We start from the raw sequence: 15890 nt of genomic DNA, 5'->3' as shown, positions 1-15890 counted from the left end.
TACCAAGAGACCAAAAATGCTAGGGAGACTGCTGTGTACCGTTATCCATCTATTCCCCCCTCCCTCTCTTTCCATTTGTCTCTTCTCCTTGCCTGTCCACTCTGATAGGTGATTGCAGTCTGAGGTAGGTGATTATAGGCCACTGCGCTACAGCTGGAATATCCACCTCCCTCTTGCTGTAGAGTAAAACTGCTCTGGCATGCAATGCAACCCAGATCAACCATTCTGTCTGCTGCTACTGCCATCTCCAGATAGAGTTTAAGATCCTGGCTTTTGTGTTTAAATCCCTCAATAACTTAGCACCTGGCTACTTGTCTGAGCTCATTCACCCTTATGTCCCTACAAGATCCCTCCGATCAGCCGACCAGCACCTCCTACATGTCCCTAGCTCTCGCTGTAAATCCCGCGGGGAGCGCGCCTTTTCAATTTGTGCACCGAAGCTCTGGAACCACTTGCCCCTCCTGATCAGACTCTCTTCCTCTCTTTCCCTTTTTAAGTCTCGTTTAAAAACTCACTTTTATTCGTTGGCTTTTAATTCAGTCTAACTTATTCCCTTTCTCCTTTTCTTTTCGAGTTGGATTACTTGATTTTAATGGTTTTAGTTTTTATTTTTGATTGTTTTTATTGTGGGTTTTTGTTCAGCACTTTGGTCGGCTCTCATGCCGTGTTTAAATGTGCTATACAAATAAACTTGGTATGGTATGGTAGGACAGGACAAGTGAAAAAAGAAAGTCCTTTATTTAAAAAAAGCATGCATTTGCATCTTCTTTGATGGTGTATGGCCAGTTGACTGACATTTGTAGTTGTCCGTCATGTTGTTCATTGTATAATAGCATGCAGAGAAAGAAAACTGTACAACTGTAGGTCATTCGCATGACTATATTACCTTACCAGAGCTCTGTAAGGGTCGTAGCCAGACTATATTTACATATACAGGTCCTTCTCCAAAAATTAGCATATTGTGATAAAGTTCATTATTATCTGTAATGTACTGATAAACATTAGACTTTCATATATATTAGATTTATTACACACAACTGAAGTAGTTCAAGCCTCTTATTGTTTCTAATATTGATGATTTTGGCATACAGCTCATGAAAACCCAAAATTCCTATCTCAAAAAATTAGCAGATTTCATCTGACCAATAAAAGAAAAGTGTTTTAACACAAAAAAGTCAACCTTCAAATAATTATGTTCAGTTACGCACTCAATACTTGGTCGGGAATCCTTTTGCAGAAATGATGACTGCTTCAATGCGGCGTGGCATGGAGGCAATCAGCCTGTGGCACTGCTGAGGTGTTATGGAGGCCCAGGATGCTTCGATAGCGGCCTTAAGCTCATCCAGAGTGTTGGGTGTTGCATCTCTCAACCTTCCCTTCACAATATCCCACAGGTTCTCTATGGGGTTCAGGTCAGGAGAGTTGGTAGGCCAATTGAGCACAGTAATACCATGGTCAGTGCACCATTTACCAGTGGTTTTGGCACTGTGAGCAGATGCCAGGTCGTGCTGAAAAATGAAATCTTCATCTCTATAAAGCTTTTCAGCAGATGGAAGCATGACGTGCTCCAAAATCTCCTGATAGCTAGCTGCATTGACCCTGCCCTTGATAAAACACAGTGGACCAACACCAGCAGCTGACATGGCACCCCAGACCATCACTGACTGTGGGTACTTGACCCTGGACTTCAGGCATTTTGGCATTTCCCTCTTTCCAGTCTTCCTCCAGACTCTGGCACCTTGATTTCCGAATGACATGCAAAATTTGCTTTCATCCGAAAAAAGTACTTTGGACCACTGAGCAGTCCAGTGCTGCTTCTCCGTAGCCCAGGTCAGGCGCTTCTGTCACTGTTTCTGGTTCAAAAGTGGCTTGACCTTAGGAATGCGGCACCTGTAGCCCATTTCCTGCACATGCCTGTACACGGTGGCTCTGGATGTTTCTACTCCAGCTCAGTCCACTGCTTCCGCAGGTCCTCCAAGTTCTGGAATCGGTCCTTCTCCACAATCTTCCTCAGGGTCCGGTCACCTCTTCTCGTTGTGCAGCGTTTCCTGCCACACTTTTTCCTTCCCACAGACTTCCCACTGAGGTGCCTTGATACAGCGCTCTGGGAACAGCCTATTTGTTCAGAAATTTCTTTCTGTGTCTTACCCTCTTGCTTGAGGGTGTCAATGATGGCCTTCTGGACAGCAGTCAGGTCGGCAGTCTTACCCATGATTGCAGTTTTGAGTAATGAACCAGGCTGGGAGTTTTTAAAAGCCTCAGGAATCTTTTGCAGGTGTTAAGAGTTAATTAGTTGATTCAGATGATTAGGTTAATAGCTCGTTCAGAGAACATTTTCATGATATGCTAATTTTTTGATAGGAATTTTGGGTTTTCATGAGCTGTATGCCAAAATCATCAAAATTAGAAACAATAAAAGGCTTGAACTACTTCACGTGTGTGTAATGAATCTAATATATATATGAAAGTCTAATGTTTATCAGTACATTACAGACAATAATGAACTTGATCACAATATGCTAATTTTTTGAAAAGGACCTGTATTTGATGATTTACCAGGCCCTTTATGATGAACAATACAAATGAAAACCGCCCGCATGCAGGCCACCGGGGCCCCTCTCTGGAGCTAGGCCTGGAGATGGGGCACGTTGGCTTTCAAAGAGGAAATGTGGGTCCCCCTTCCCATGGGCTCACCACTTGTGGGAGGGGCCAGAGGGGTCAGGTGCAATAAGTGATGGGTGGTAGTCAAAGGCAGGGACCTTGACGGTCTGCTCCTCGGCTACAGAAGCTAGCTCGGTGTGTGGAGTGCCACCTCTCTGGTGGGGAAGGAGTCTGAGTTGATGCGTGAAGTTGAGAGGTTCTGACTAGATATAGTCAGATTCACCTCGACGCATGACTCAGGCTCCGGAACCAGTTTCATTGAGAGGGACTGGACACTCTGCCACTCTGGAGTTGCGCCCCTGAGAGGCGCCGAGCAGGGGTGGGCATACTAGTGCCCCCCCCCCATTTTGGTGCCTGTACGTTAAGGTTTACCCCAGTGAACGAGAGGGAAGTCTGGACCTCCCTGCTTAGACTACTGTCCCCGCGACCCGACTTGGGATAAGCGGCTGAAAATGGCTTACAGTAAAAAACGGCCACTCCCTAAAGCAGGGCCTTTCAATCCTGGCCTTCGAAGGCCTGCATCCAGCACGTTTTAGTGGTTTCTCTGCTCCAACACACTAGATTCAGTGGTTGAATCACCTATGCAGCAGCTCATCAGGCTCTGCAGAAGCTCGTTAATCACCTGCTGATTGAAATCAGGTGTGTTGAAGCATGGTTAAAACTAAAATGTGCTGGATTCAATTCAATTCAAATTCAATTCCTCCAGGCCCGGAGTTGACTAGCCCTGCCCTAAATGAACTGTAGCTGTGCTTTAATTGTATGTTATGTAACAGATGGGAAACATTGTGGAACTTAGCACCATTTATTTTAATTATGAAAACCCGTTTACTTAATAAATTAATGTAATGGGGTGAAAATTAATTTAAGATACTAAAATTAATAGCAAAAGTTTATTTATTAAACAGAAGATTCAGTAAGATTCTTTTCATTCGATAAATGGAAATGCAACCCTTTTCTGTGTTTCGTTTCAATAATGAGGCGAGTTTAAAAATGAAGAAGTTTTATTACAATTTTTAAACTGAAAATTTGAAACGACATTTATAAAAATGACAATTCATGGATGGTAATTTTAATGACAATTCTCAACAGCTTTGATATTAAACTTGTTTAAAAGCAAACCTGTGTTGGGTGGAAAACTAATTTGAGAATGACGAGTTTTGGATGCGTGAATGGAGTTCTCAGGAGGTTTCTTTCAGAGGGAATGAAGCGTTCTGGGTGAAAATGATGTTTTGCAGATAACTGAGTTATTTCAAGAGAAAACAGCATCAAACGTCATCTGTCGTGTTCTACTTCACCCAAACAGGGCCCCCTTTGTGGATCCAGACATCAGGAGGATGGTTTCATCCAAGGTGACACTTCGGCTGGTAGAGGAGACGCAAGTGTCCGATGGTCCGGTCCAGAGATGCCCTGGGTACACGGCTTACGAAGCGTTTGGCAGATGAACGTTCTCGTATTTAAATTAACTTCAGAAATCAATGACTCTGGGAGAGTCTTTCGTTAATTCATTAGTTTCGTTTGTTCTTTAGCCATTCTTGTCGGCGTGACAGAACAGCAGGCAGAGGTTCAGGGTGGCCGTCCCGGACTCCTCAGGGTGATGTCTTGTTCAGAACTGGAAGTGAAATCTGTGATGATTAGTTTTACCAAAAGCTCTCAGAACCACTCCCAGTCTCTCCGGAAGAAAGCTTGCTCATGCGTCAAAAAACATGTGATGCAGTTATTGTTTATGTGAACTCTGTTGGCTGAATAGGGTAAAGGTCTTCTTTGCTGAACACATCTTTATAATCATAATTAATCATTATTATACCCAAAGCATAATAATCCATTTCATGTAATTAAGATACCTTTATAATGAACCAAGTGATCATGTTGTAATGATTATATTAAACAGTAATAAAATCAATGAATATTATATAATTATTATCATCGTGGCTTGAAGTGTCCTTCTGGGACGGAACAGCAGATATGATGTTATGGTCTTGAGCAGACATCGTGGCTCCTTGGGTTTAATCTGTGGATTCAAAGTACTGTTTGACCCAGCTTGACCCAGCCGGGCAAATCCGACCTTTGGCACAAATCAGAGAACCTTCGTGCCGTTACATGAACATTTTAAAAGTTGTTTTCATGATAAATTAGTGCAGCAATCATAACAACGCAGAGCATAAATAAAGTCACACCCCACTGGCTTCTTTGAGAAGTTACTTCTCCCATCAGATGCATGGAGCTGAGCGTTTAGACAGCTTGCATCCTCTCAAACGCAACTGTTCAGCAAGTTTGATGCTGTTGATGACAAGATATTCCCTCCTGATCTGAGTCTGAAGTTTTCCTAGAACTTTTCCGCTCATCTTTGTCAAATAAAAGTCTCCCGAGTGTTCTTCTGACCTAATGTCAGCGTTCAGGTCACAGAATGTGTTTCCGTCTTCAGAAATGTGACTTTTTTCTGGCTTTGGTAGATCACAAGTGAAGCTTCTGATGAGTGATTTATCAGGAAGAATCTTCTTTAGAGGTTTTTAAAGTAGTTTGGGCTGAACTTGGAGAAGTCCATTTGTATGAAAGTAAAGATTTTGTAGAGCACAATCACTGAAGCACACCTGATGGTTTAGCATTTGGCATCAATTTATTTGACTTCTGGGAACAAAGAATAAATGATAAGCATTTTGCAAAAGATAGATAGTTCTACTTTAATTTTCCTCTGGTTAAAAGACTAAAATCATGTTAGAGGCAGGAAGATTCTTCATTATCTTAATACACATAGGCACAACTGTCAAGTCTCTATTACAGAGGAGAAAGAAGACTCCATTCACATGGTTAGACCTTAATACAAACACGTTGACATCCTCTCTGAACACCACTGGAATGCTGAGGTAAAGCACACACACATGGATGGTCGTTCTGCAGCACGGTGTACTGGATAATCAACCTATACATGCTGGATAACAAGTTTAACTGGTCTTATTTACAGATTTAAAAATAATGTGTGTGATAACACTTTAGCCCTCTTGCTCTGACAGGAACAAGAGATTCCAGTTTCTACTTCCAACAATTTTTTTTTCTTTTTGTGCAAAGACACTCAAAAACAAAAACATGTTCCGCAAGACAAAGCAGTGCAAAGTTGGTTCTAACTTTCTGACTGTGGAAGGATGCTGGGAATGTTAATAAATGTGAAAAATTAGATTGGTTGCTAAAAGCTGCGAAGAGACAGGAAATGGATGTATCCTCTAAAGAGTTAGAAAGTAACAAACAAGACTAAACAAATGTAAGAACTTCATGTGATCTTAATCAGCAGACACAGCGACAGGTGATTGGTTAGCTTGATTCCCGTACAGAAATAAAAATGCATGAAGAGGAAGGAAATGACCGGCAGCTGGAAGCCGCTCTGAATGCCTCATGCAGACAGTTTGGTAGTTCACACTCGGTTTTTAGTGCGAATGTTCGTTTCCCTTCTTCCTCCCTTTAAACCTGGAGGTGCTACAAACAAAACGGCTTCCTCACTAGATGTTTGCACAGTCGACAGGTAAGCGGTCGTGTGGAGCAGACGCTGACGAGTCTCGAGAGGAGGAGGGGGGGGTGGAGCCTCTACCCGCTCTCCTCCTTCGCAGCCTTTTCCAGGGCGCTCTCCGAGGCAGCCGAGCCCTCAAACCTCTGAGAGGCGATGGCCGCCTGGTGAGACATGCTCTTTCTCACTACGTCTCCTTTCCTCCACAGTGTGATCTCCTACACAAGGAAGGGCATGAAACATTTGGTGATTTATTTATGAAAATGTTTATAAATCCATCGTTTTCATCATCATACTTTATGAACAAAATGAAACTTGAAAAAGTGGATTAATGGCATATATCTCATGACCAGTGGTGGCTCGTCTATAGGGGGCGATAGTGTGTCGCCGTCCTTGACATGAAGGGAGGATATATATATATATAATTAGGGATGTAAGAAAATATCGATATGGCAATATATCGTGATATTTTTTCATGCGATTATTACATCGATATTCAAAAGTCGTGTATCTAATTCTTGAAAGAATTTACATGCAAACTTTTGTGTATTTTCTTTTCGTTTTGTGCTATTTAATCGCCACCCGCTAGTTGGCAGCAGTGTGCAATGGGTTTTGTTTCCACCATTTAACTGTAAATCCCTCCATCATGGTTCAGATACCTCATGTTAAACATGTTATGTATCAGTTTGGACTGTTTATTGAACATTCTTACAATAAATTCAGTAAAAAAAATTGCTTGTGACATCTGACTGAATGTATCGCAATATATTGTGATTTATCGTATCGTCTCCCCTGTATCGTGATATGTATCGTATCACCAGAATTTCAAAAATACACATCCCTGATATATATATATATATATATATATATATATATATATATATATATATATATATATATATAGTGTTTATTTGGTCTCATTTTAAGTGATTATAATGTTTAAAACAGGATATGTTGTGTTAGTGCCACCCACTGGTGGAAGTGAGTATTGCACAGCTTTAAGCAGATTAAAACAGACCAGAAACTCAAGCTGGAAAACAAACTATTGTCTAAACCAGTGGTTCCCAAACTTATTTAGCCGCGCACCCCCTTCTATGTCCCGACCATGTCGACGCACCCCGCCCCCACATCAGGGCATGGCTATATATATATATATATATATATATATATATATATCAGATGTCAAGCTACACAGACTGGGTTAAAAAAATATGATCGACCTTTTTCCCCATCACTTTCATTTTTTAAATAGTAATTAATAAACATTCGATACCATTACAATTTCCTTTAATTTAATTTTAAATAAATATATAGAGTGCCCAGGTAGCACATAAACAATGCAATTTAACGGTTTTCTTAAAGTAGGAACGTTTAAGCTGTGCGGCCAGAGTGCTCTCCTTCCTTCTGCTCTGCGTAAACCTGAGCTGATCACCTACTTGTGCGTAATCAAATGTCTGTACGGGAAAAGATGGAAATGCCATGAGGTTCACTTTTGCCTCAGACCGACATATTGCTGTTTTATGGTGTGGCTGAATCTGCGATCCGCTGCCACGCGGACTAACAAATGCTGCAGTAACATGAGTTGTGGTCAGGTTCATGAGGAGTCACTGGCTGTAGCGGACCCGACTTTAATACGTCATCCCAAAATAGAAGCTAATATCTTAATTTGACCTTGAATGAAAAATTTTGTTATAAAATCTCTTAAAAGTTTTTATCACGGAGGAGGCAGCTCTCATTTTTGTCTTCAGTCTGACGGCGCGCCGGAGTTTGCAGCGTGCGCGCTTATTGAATCTGTGTGTGTGTGTGTGTGCGCGCGCGCGCGGCACAGCTCCATGAGCCGCTCCAGTCACTGCATCTCGTTAATGGCGCTATTTAAACCAATCTGCCCAGCCCAGATGTGCTCACTTGTGCACCCGTGAGCCGTGGTTCTGCTGGAACACGTCTAATCACTGACAGACGCACTCTGAACTTCAGATCTTCAGCGTGCTGTTAATAGCCTGAATGGGAATCATGTCTTGATTTATTTAGTTACATCCACAATGTTCTGTGTGTGAGGTTTACAGTGTCAGAACACCTGCATGAGACAGGGTGTTAATTACAATCTGCCAGAATGACTCGCCACCTTCAGATCTCTCCAACACCGTTAAAATGATCAAATACGGAACATATCGGCGTGCGCAGACCAGAGTGCTGAAGCTCGGCGCATTGTTATTATGAAGCTAGGGCACATGTGGAGGACACACATGTGCGCGCAAAAATATACTTGTTTTTAATTACATTTATTGGGCCCACTTACTTTTTCTTTGGCCCACCCACAAATGAGTTTCTGGCTACGCTAATGGTGACATCTGATAGACTTCTCTGAGCTCCGCAGCCATTACACTTTTCACCTCGCGCACCCCCTAGCGGCAGCTCGCGCACCCCCGGGGGTGCGCGCACCACACTTTGGGAGTCCCTGGTCTAAACAAAACATGGATAAGGTTAAAAATGGAAATGATTGACTGCAGTTGCTCTTGAATGTTTTGTAGAAAGCCGTACACAGCAGGCTTGTGTATTACTTTAGTCCAACTTATCTTCATCTGTGAAGCTGCTATATAATGATTATTGTGGAATTATCATTTTACAACTGTTTTCATTTTACAGCTCGAAGAAATTGCGTCACCAACAGCCGTTGCTCAGGTTTAAATCACACAAAATAACCATTAGATTCACGCCAACACCTGACTGGCTGTTATAGTCAACTCAATTAACTCATTCACTGCCAATGTCGACTTAAGTAGTTATTTGCATTGTTTTTACTGCGAGGGCGTCGGAACGAGCCCCCGCCCCGCAGAAACAAACATCCCAGCTCTAAAGCTGATCTTCATCCGCGTACGTCACACGTCACATGACCAGGAAGCAGGAAATCCATGAGTTAGGAGATCATTTTGGGCCGCTGCTGTAAAAAAAAGTGAGGCACGAACCGAAAAAGCTTCTGTAGATCAATTCAACAACGGATTATGAAAAAAAAAATGGATGAAGCTCAAAACATGCGGTCTCTTCCTGATGTAAGAGGTGAGTCTACTCTTTGTTAGTTTTGGCGTCGACATCATCATAGAGCGCAATGTTCTGTGACTCTTAACACTGAAAACGCTGAAAAACGCTGGCAGCAAAGGGCTTTCCTGATCAGGAAACGGCTGGCAGTGAATGAGTTAAAGATGGCTGCCGCAGCTAATCAACAGTACCCAACAAAAATGGATCTAAAACTCCATATTTTACAAATAAAGAGCTAGAATCAGATGTAATCGTAGCTAAAAGCCATTACGAGGGCTAACAGATCACATAAAAGCTTGAAAAATTGCACAATTTTATTTAGAAAACTTCACAAAAACAGTCATAACTCCATCTTTTCTCTACATGAAATCCTGTCAGGTCAAACCCCTTATTTGTGTATTTTTTGTAGTCTACAAAATGTCAACATCAGGCTGTAGCCTTCGGTGGAGGAAAGCTACAGTGTTAGCCAAAACATCAGCGAAAACAAGGTGAAACAGCTCTTTTGCTGAGTTGGACCAACCAAGTAATGCAGTTAGAATAAAAAACAGAATGAACGTACAAAAGATGTAAAAAAACACAAAAGGCAAAATTCCACAATGTATTTGTTTATTTTCCCTCTCGTAGCAGCAACAATCGAGCTGATCGTGTAGTTAGTAAACACGCAGAGTTGCATTCTGGGACGCAGAAATGAGAGCCACAGAGGAAGGCTAACCTTTATTATGATGCCGGCTCATGTTTTATGTGTTAGACCGCTGCTGGCTGTGACTTCAGAGCGAGTCAGCGCATCTTCAGCTGAGCTGAAATCAGACAGCTAAAGGCGCCTGATTGGCTCTCGCGCTGAACGTGTGTGTGATGACACGTCATGTTGACTGTGGCTCTCTTTACACTGACAACATGCAGGACTGTCCTATGAACGCTGTTACTGCCCTGGAAATCTGCTGCATGCTGGTAAGAGAACAGCAAGAAGATCCAGCTGATTTTTACAATCAGAGCTGCGTTCAGAGCCTTTAAACATAATGAGCTCTAAATCCAAGTTCACTAATGAAAAATAATCTTCTGGTTCCACCTGCTGCTTAAATCCTTGAACATCACTGGTCCAACCCACAAACCAGCTCAGCACTGAAGTCATTTTAGTTGACATGAGTTGAAGAGTTAATGGACTGTTGCAGATCGATTTTACAATCAATTCATGCCCACGAGGTGGAACAAATGTATTTTTTGAGGTCAATACTTCATCATTTTACATCAACAGGATTTAAAAGGAGCAGTTTGTGCTCCACCAGATGTTAAACACTGGAAAGTCGAGCTGTTTGATTTTACATGTTTTATCTTTTCCTCGGGTATCAAATTGTTACTAAAGGATTTCTTTAAATTCACATGAATCATGCAACTGAAATGCATTTAAAAAATGTTTTCTTACCTGTTGTTTAAAGTAGCGTCTCTCCTCCTCATCGATCAGCACCAGGTTCAGGTAGTAGCGCACGGAGAACTTCTTGTTGATGTCTCTCATGGTGGGAGTCAGATCATAACCAGCCAGAAACAACCGGATGGGAATCGACTCCCCTGAAACACGGCGCACGGGTCACCTCACAGCTCAGTCACAACCATTTGTTCACGTCTCATCTGGGATGGGCGGCGTTTACCTCTGACCGGAGCGCCGTCCATGATCTCGTACTTTGCAATGGTGTCATTTTCGTGGTAGACGCTCGGACCGGTGCCTGTTGTCTCACGCTTGATGATGTCGATCTCCATGTGCTTTATTTTAATCCTCACCAGCAGGAAGTAAATTTTCCCCACAATGACATCCTTCAGATGGTACCTGTAAGAAACCCAGAATGAAAAGAAAACTGAGCAGACTTTTATCTTTGTTGTAGCTGTTCAGAATAAAAAAACATCCCTTAAGTATAAAACAGGAAAGACTAAAATTATTAGCTGATTTATAAATAAATTATTTGATTTTTGTAAGAATGCTCTCACGGGAACAAAAGCTAAATATTTTAATAATAAAATTCAGCCTCTACATTGTGAACATTAATACATTTTTCATTTATTATTCTCTACATCAGAGGTGTCCAAACTTTTCATGATGAGAGCTAAAATCATCAAGTTACTAGTTAGCCATTGGTTACTAGTAGGGATGGGTACCTTTGACATTTGAATCGATTCAGTACTAATTCCCGGTACCTACGAATCGATACCGGTACTTAACAGTACCAATTTTCGATAATTTTGAGTGTTTATTATTTTAATTCTCTTTTATAATTAAATATATATTTTTCTCAATATATAACAATATTTGATAAATATCACGATAAATAACATTCAACTGTTTGTATTAACATCGTCCTTGTAGTTTTATAAGCTGATAATTAAACTGAAGCAAACATCTTTACTGTGAACTAAATTTACTGTGTATCTTCATTCCTTTTGCAGTCTTTTTTCATTTGATTTTTCCTACTGGGAAGTTAGAATTTTCGAGGAGAAAGCGAACGCACCATTAGCTGATAACAACGGTGGCAATGGAAGCTAACATATCAAGCTAACGTTATCTTTAACAGTTTATTTAACTGCTGGAGCAGATTAAAAAGACGATGCCTCACACTTAGATCGGTGTCGCTGGTTTCATCTTCACCCAATTACCCGTCGCATTTAGTAAAGTGAAGCCAAACTTTAGAGCGCGTTCATGTTCTAGTCGGAAATTCGGAGTTCCGAGGAGAAAGCGAACGCACCATTAGCGAAACGGAAGCTAACGTATCAAGGTAACGTTATCTTAAACATTTTATTTACCTACCGGAGCAGATTAAGATGAGGATATCTCACTTAGATCGTTGTCGCTGGTTTCATCATCACCCATCACATTTAGTGAAGTGGACCCAAGCGTTAGCGTGCGTTCTTTCTACCATGCTGCTCTGTTTACAACGCGCTCGCAGGGACCAACGACATAACGCTCTTGCGCATGCGCAGCAGTCTTGGCAAGTTCTCGTTATGAAGGACGGGTACCGAAACGAGGCACCGTTTGAAATGACGTGAATCGGTGCTCGGCCGGTACTATGGAATTCGGGGGGTACCTTAAAAAGTACCGAATTCGGTACCCTCGTAGGCCACAAAAAACTGGGATTTTTTTTTAAATTTTAGGACCAAATTAACTTATTTTTTTATTTAGCCATGGTCTCTAGTATAAACGAATGCCTTGTGAGTCAAAAGCTCCTGTTTCAGGAAGTAGAAGTCAGCCAGAGCAGGGGGGAGGAGCTTCAGAAGGCAGGATTTGGAGTCTTATTGTCTGATATTTGGCTAACAGCAACATGACTCTACCACTGACTCAGTTTGCTCTGTAATGTTAATGTTTTACCTTTACAAATAACACAAGTCTGAATTAGGTTTGCCATGTTGGGGTGGTGCTAATGCTAACAGTTAGCTTCTACTAGCCGAGACGTGCTCTGCTCTCTCCTGGCCGCAAAAATCAACACAGCCTTCCATGGTCCTGAGCCAAGATGGTTGAGTCCATGAAGGCTAATCTGACATTATGATGCGATAACAGTGTGCTACGGCCAATGACTCAGGCTTTTCTAACCCGAGCATCCCCACCTATTTTCCTTCGGCAGCTAATGCAGGAAATAAGTGTAGGGGTTCATGTTCAGCCTGCATGTTAAACTCTGAGTGAAACGATCATGTCAAAAATAACAAGTAAAAGCAGTTTCTTAAGGAACTTAACCTTTTAAAATGAAATAAATTGTGCCAATCAGTCAAATCCTTCATGTGCCGACTTTGGGAACTTACTGTTGTCAGCAAAAACTACATAAAACACCATCAAGTTCTCATAAACTGTGTGTAAATGCAGGATAAAACCATATTGTTTAATAGCTACTGCTAGTCAGGCCATGCAACAGTTGTGTTATGAGTTCAGTAAAATAACAGTCTTACTTGGACTTGTTATACTCAAACTCAATGTGGAGGCAGTCTTCAATCCCAACTTCCATCTTGATGGAGGAGTTGAGTTCAGGGTAGGTGCTCAGTGTGTGGACCACAATGTCCATCTCTTTACTTATGTCATTTAGTCTTCTTACCACCGTGGCACGGAGGAAATATCTGAAAATATAATCACACAGGAAGTATAATACACCTGCTACAAGGGACATATCAGTGACATGCAGGGGCCAACAGTTATAAATGTAACCACATGACAAGCAGGTTAAAGAATGACCCACTCAGCAAGTCTTCTCACGGACTATAAAGTAGAGTGAATGATCAAACTTGCCTTAGCTTGACGTTCTGGCCTGTGTAGGACTCGTAAGGTTTCTCTACGTGAGTGAACTCAAAGTCGTAGGTTTGGGACTGTGTAATTTCACCAGGTCTTGCAAGATCCTTCACCAAGGAGACAAATTCATGATGGTTTCCTCTGTCGTAATACAGCTCTGGGAAAGCGACACACACACACACACACAAAAGAAAAAAAACATCAGAATAACTACTGTAAACTTCTCTGAAAAAAGTACACCTTAAATGTGAAATTTAGGACAGAATACATTAAATTTAATAATTGAATTAAACATTTGACCAGAAATTCAACATGTTTAGATGCATGACATTCTGTTGCATTAAAATAGTCATCTTGCAACAGCAAACCCCTAAAATATAATTAGGTTTATCTGTCTAGTCTAGGAATGTTGTCGTCCTCTTGTATAAATATTAGTAAAACGTAACGTCAGCACTTATAAAAGCAGAAGATCAGCAAATAAACGAGTCCTTCTGTGAACTGGGTGAGTTTATTCAACAGGAAACTAAACTACACTTCAATAAACATTTCAAAGGTTTGGTTTCTTTTTAATGAAGTCCGTTTTTGACATGTTTGTAACCTGTGCATTTCACTTTAGCAGTTGTTACAGAAGAACACGTTTGCCCCTCAAAACCAGGACCTTGTCATATAAACACACATCTAACTGAGCCTTCTCTGCATGAAGAACGTGTTCGACTCGCCTGATTTATGACCTACCGGATGAACATGTCTGATAGCAGTTATTACCGTTTCAACCCACCTATTTGACCGACAAATTCTATTTTGATCCCGTGATGCTCCAGCCGTTTCCCAGGGTTCTTCAGTGTGACATTCACCTTTCCACTGACAGTCTCGCCGTCGTAGAAAAGAAAGTATTTGTCTTTCTTTCCATCCTCGGTCTTGTGTTCAACCTTCTTCCTCGTTTCGGCGTCATTGAGGACTACATCGATTTCTGCACTTTGTCCAAAACTAAAGAAACTCATTATAACGCTATAGCTATAAACACTCTTATCGCATAGAAGTTATTCTTATCGTAACGTTCTCACACTTGTTAGCAAAACTAATGCACTCCGTTTCGACCAAAAAGAACACAAGCACACATCAAGGCCAGTGTGTTGCGCGAATTAGTTCCCTTTCGAGGTGCAACTTACGAAATTTAGCCATAAAACACGTCAAGAAATATTTAACAAAAAAGTTTTTAGCTACATGTCCATTTTCACGTCAAACTAGCTCAGCGACGGTAAAAAGAAGACGCACATGAAAATGACTGTTAGCAAATTAGCTGTTTCCCCTTTTTAGCTCTCGTAGGCTTACTGTCACCAATACAATGTATTTCACACAAATCTGCGGTGGGCGCAATTATCGCGAGGCTGGTGAATCTTACATGTTTTGGTCCTGACAGAGAAAACTGTTGATGTTGTCAAACGACAAAAAAATGTAACGTTAGCTTTGGCTACGGTGCGTTAGCTTAACTACATCCGGGTAGAGGCTTCCAAAATAAAACCGGAAGCGACGTCAGTTAGAGCATTTTTGAGCATGAACCTTTTTTCTTTCTTCTTAATAATTTATGGGATTGTCTAGAACAGATCACATTACCCCAAATGAGCAAGCATTTAAGCCAATTGTCTTGTTCAACTTAAACAAATGAGATGAACTGCATTGCTAACTAACATTTTACTGGCTTAATTTTATTAAAAAAAATTTAAAGTTAAATAGTTTCGTTTTAAAACATCCAAATAGTCCAACTATGAAAATGATTTTTCCTTCTGCTTTGTCAAAAGGAAATACGCTCTTTTGTAACTAAGACATAAATTGATGCATGTGTGTGTAATATATACATATATATATATATATATATATATATATATATATATAAACACACACACATATATATATATATATATATAAACACACACACACACTCACACACACATATATATATATATATATATATATATGCATATGTGTGTGTGCAATATAATAAAATGTAGACATTTGCTTTGACAGCAAAACATAGTAACTGAGTTTTGAAATAATTGAACTATGAATCTTTTAAACCGTTCCTAATTTTGAAGCACCTTTGAAAGTGATGTCTTTATTTATATGACTAAATGTTTTATGATAAATGCAGCATTGTAAAATATTTGTGACAAAGCAAACTCTCTTTTGCAATAATTTAAGGTGTAAGTTAAATTAACCTAGTAAGAGAAGTCAGTTCCGTTAAAAAAACACCCTCCAATTATAAATATAATTTTCTCTCGCTGTTAATTCCAAACGTAATCTTTCCTTTCAACATGAAAACATCAGTTATATCTGAAGTTGAAATGTATTTAATAGTAACAAAAAACAAAAGCATACAGCAATAATCCTAAATAAACAGCAGACATTTGCAACAGTTTATGAGTTGTTGGTTGTTACACAGAACGTTCG

At 40.6% G+C, this 15890-nt stretch overlaps 1 protein-coding gene and 1 long non-coding RNA gene across 2 annotated transcripts; both read right to left on the bottom strand.

The window, feature by feature from the left end:
• Nucleotides 1–5253: 5253 nt before the first annotated feature.
• On the bottom strand, nucleotides 5254–14969 carry LOC107380096 (vacuolar protein sorting-associated protein 26B-like). Its single transcript, XM_015951151.3, has 6 exons — nucleotides 14221–14969; nucleotides 13443–13599; nucleotides 13109–13273; nucleotides 10831–11006; nucleotides 10608–10750; nucleotides 5254–6372 (listed from the first exon to the last, which is right to left on the bottom strand). Exons 1-6 carry the CDS (start codon nucleotides 14441–14443, stop codon nucleotides 6235–6237), a joined length of 1002 nt encoding a protein of 333 aa, XP_015806637.1. The 5' UTR covers nucleotides 14444–14969; the 3' UTR covers nucleotides 5254–6234.
• On the bottom strand, nucleotides 6377–10598 carry LOC139062403 (uncharacterized). Its single transcript, XR_011515973.1, has 2 exons — nucleotides 8597–10598; nucleotides 6377–8556 (listed from the first exon to the last, which is right to left on the bottom strand). It is a non-coding gene; the product is annotated as an uncharacterized lncRNA (long non-coding RNA).
• Nucleotides 14970–15890: the final 921 nt, after the last annotated feature.

The sequence above is a fragment of the Nothobranchius furzeri genome, chromosome 13, assembly GCF_043380555.1.
Source record: "Nothobranchius furzeri strain GRZ-AD chromosome 13, NfurGRZ-RIMD1, whole genome shotgun sequence".
NCBI lineage: Eukaryota > Metazoa > Chordata > Actinopteri > Cyprinodontiformes > Nothobranchiidae > Nothobranchius > Nothobranchius furzeri.
This window is presented reverse-complemented; position numbering and strand designations above follow the sequence as displayed.

What these genes read in the sequence shown, in the direction of transcription:
- LOC107380096 (XM_015951151.3), bottom strand. Translation starts at nt 14,443, where the DNA reads ATGAGTTTCTTTAGTTTTGGACAAAGTGCAGAAATCGATGTAGTCCTC. An exon ending in AGAATTTGTCGGTCAAATAG is followed by an intron (nt 13,600 to 14,220) that starts GTGGGTTGAAAC and finishes TCGCTTTCCCAG; the next exon opens with AGCTGTATTACGACAGAGGA. An exon ending in TTTGAGTATAACAAGTCCAA is followed by an intron (nt 11,007 to 13,108) that starts GTAAGACTGTTA and finishes GGTTTCTTACAG; the next exon opens with GTACCATCTGAAGGATGTCA.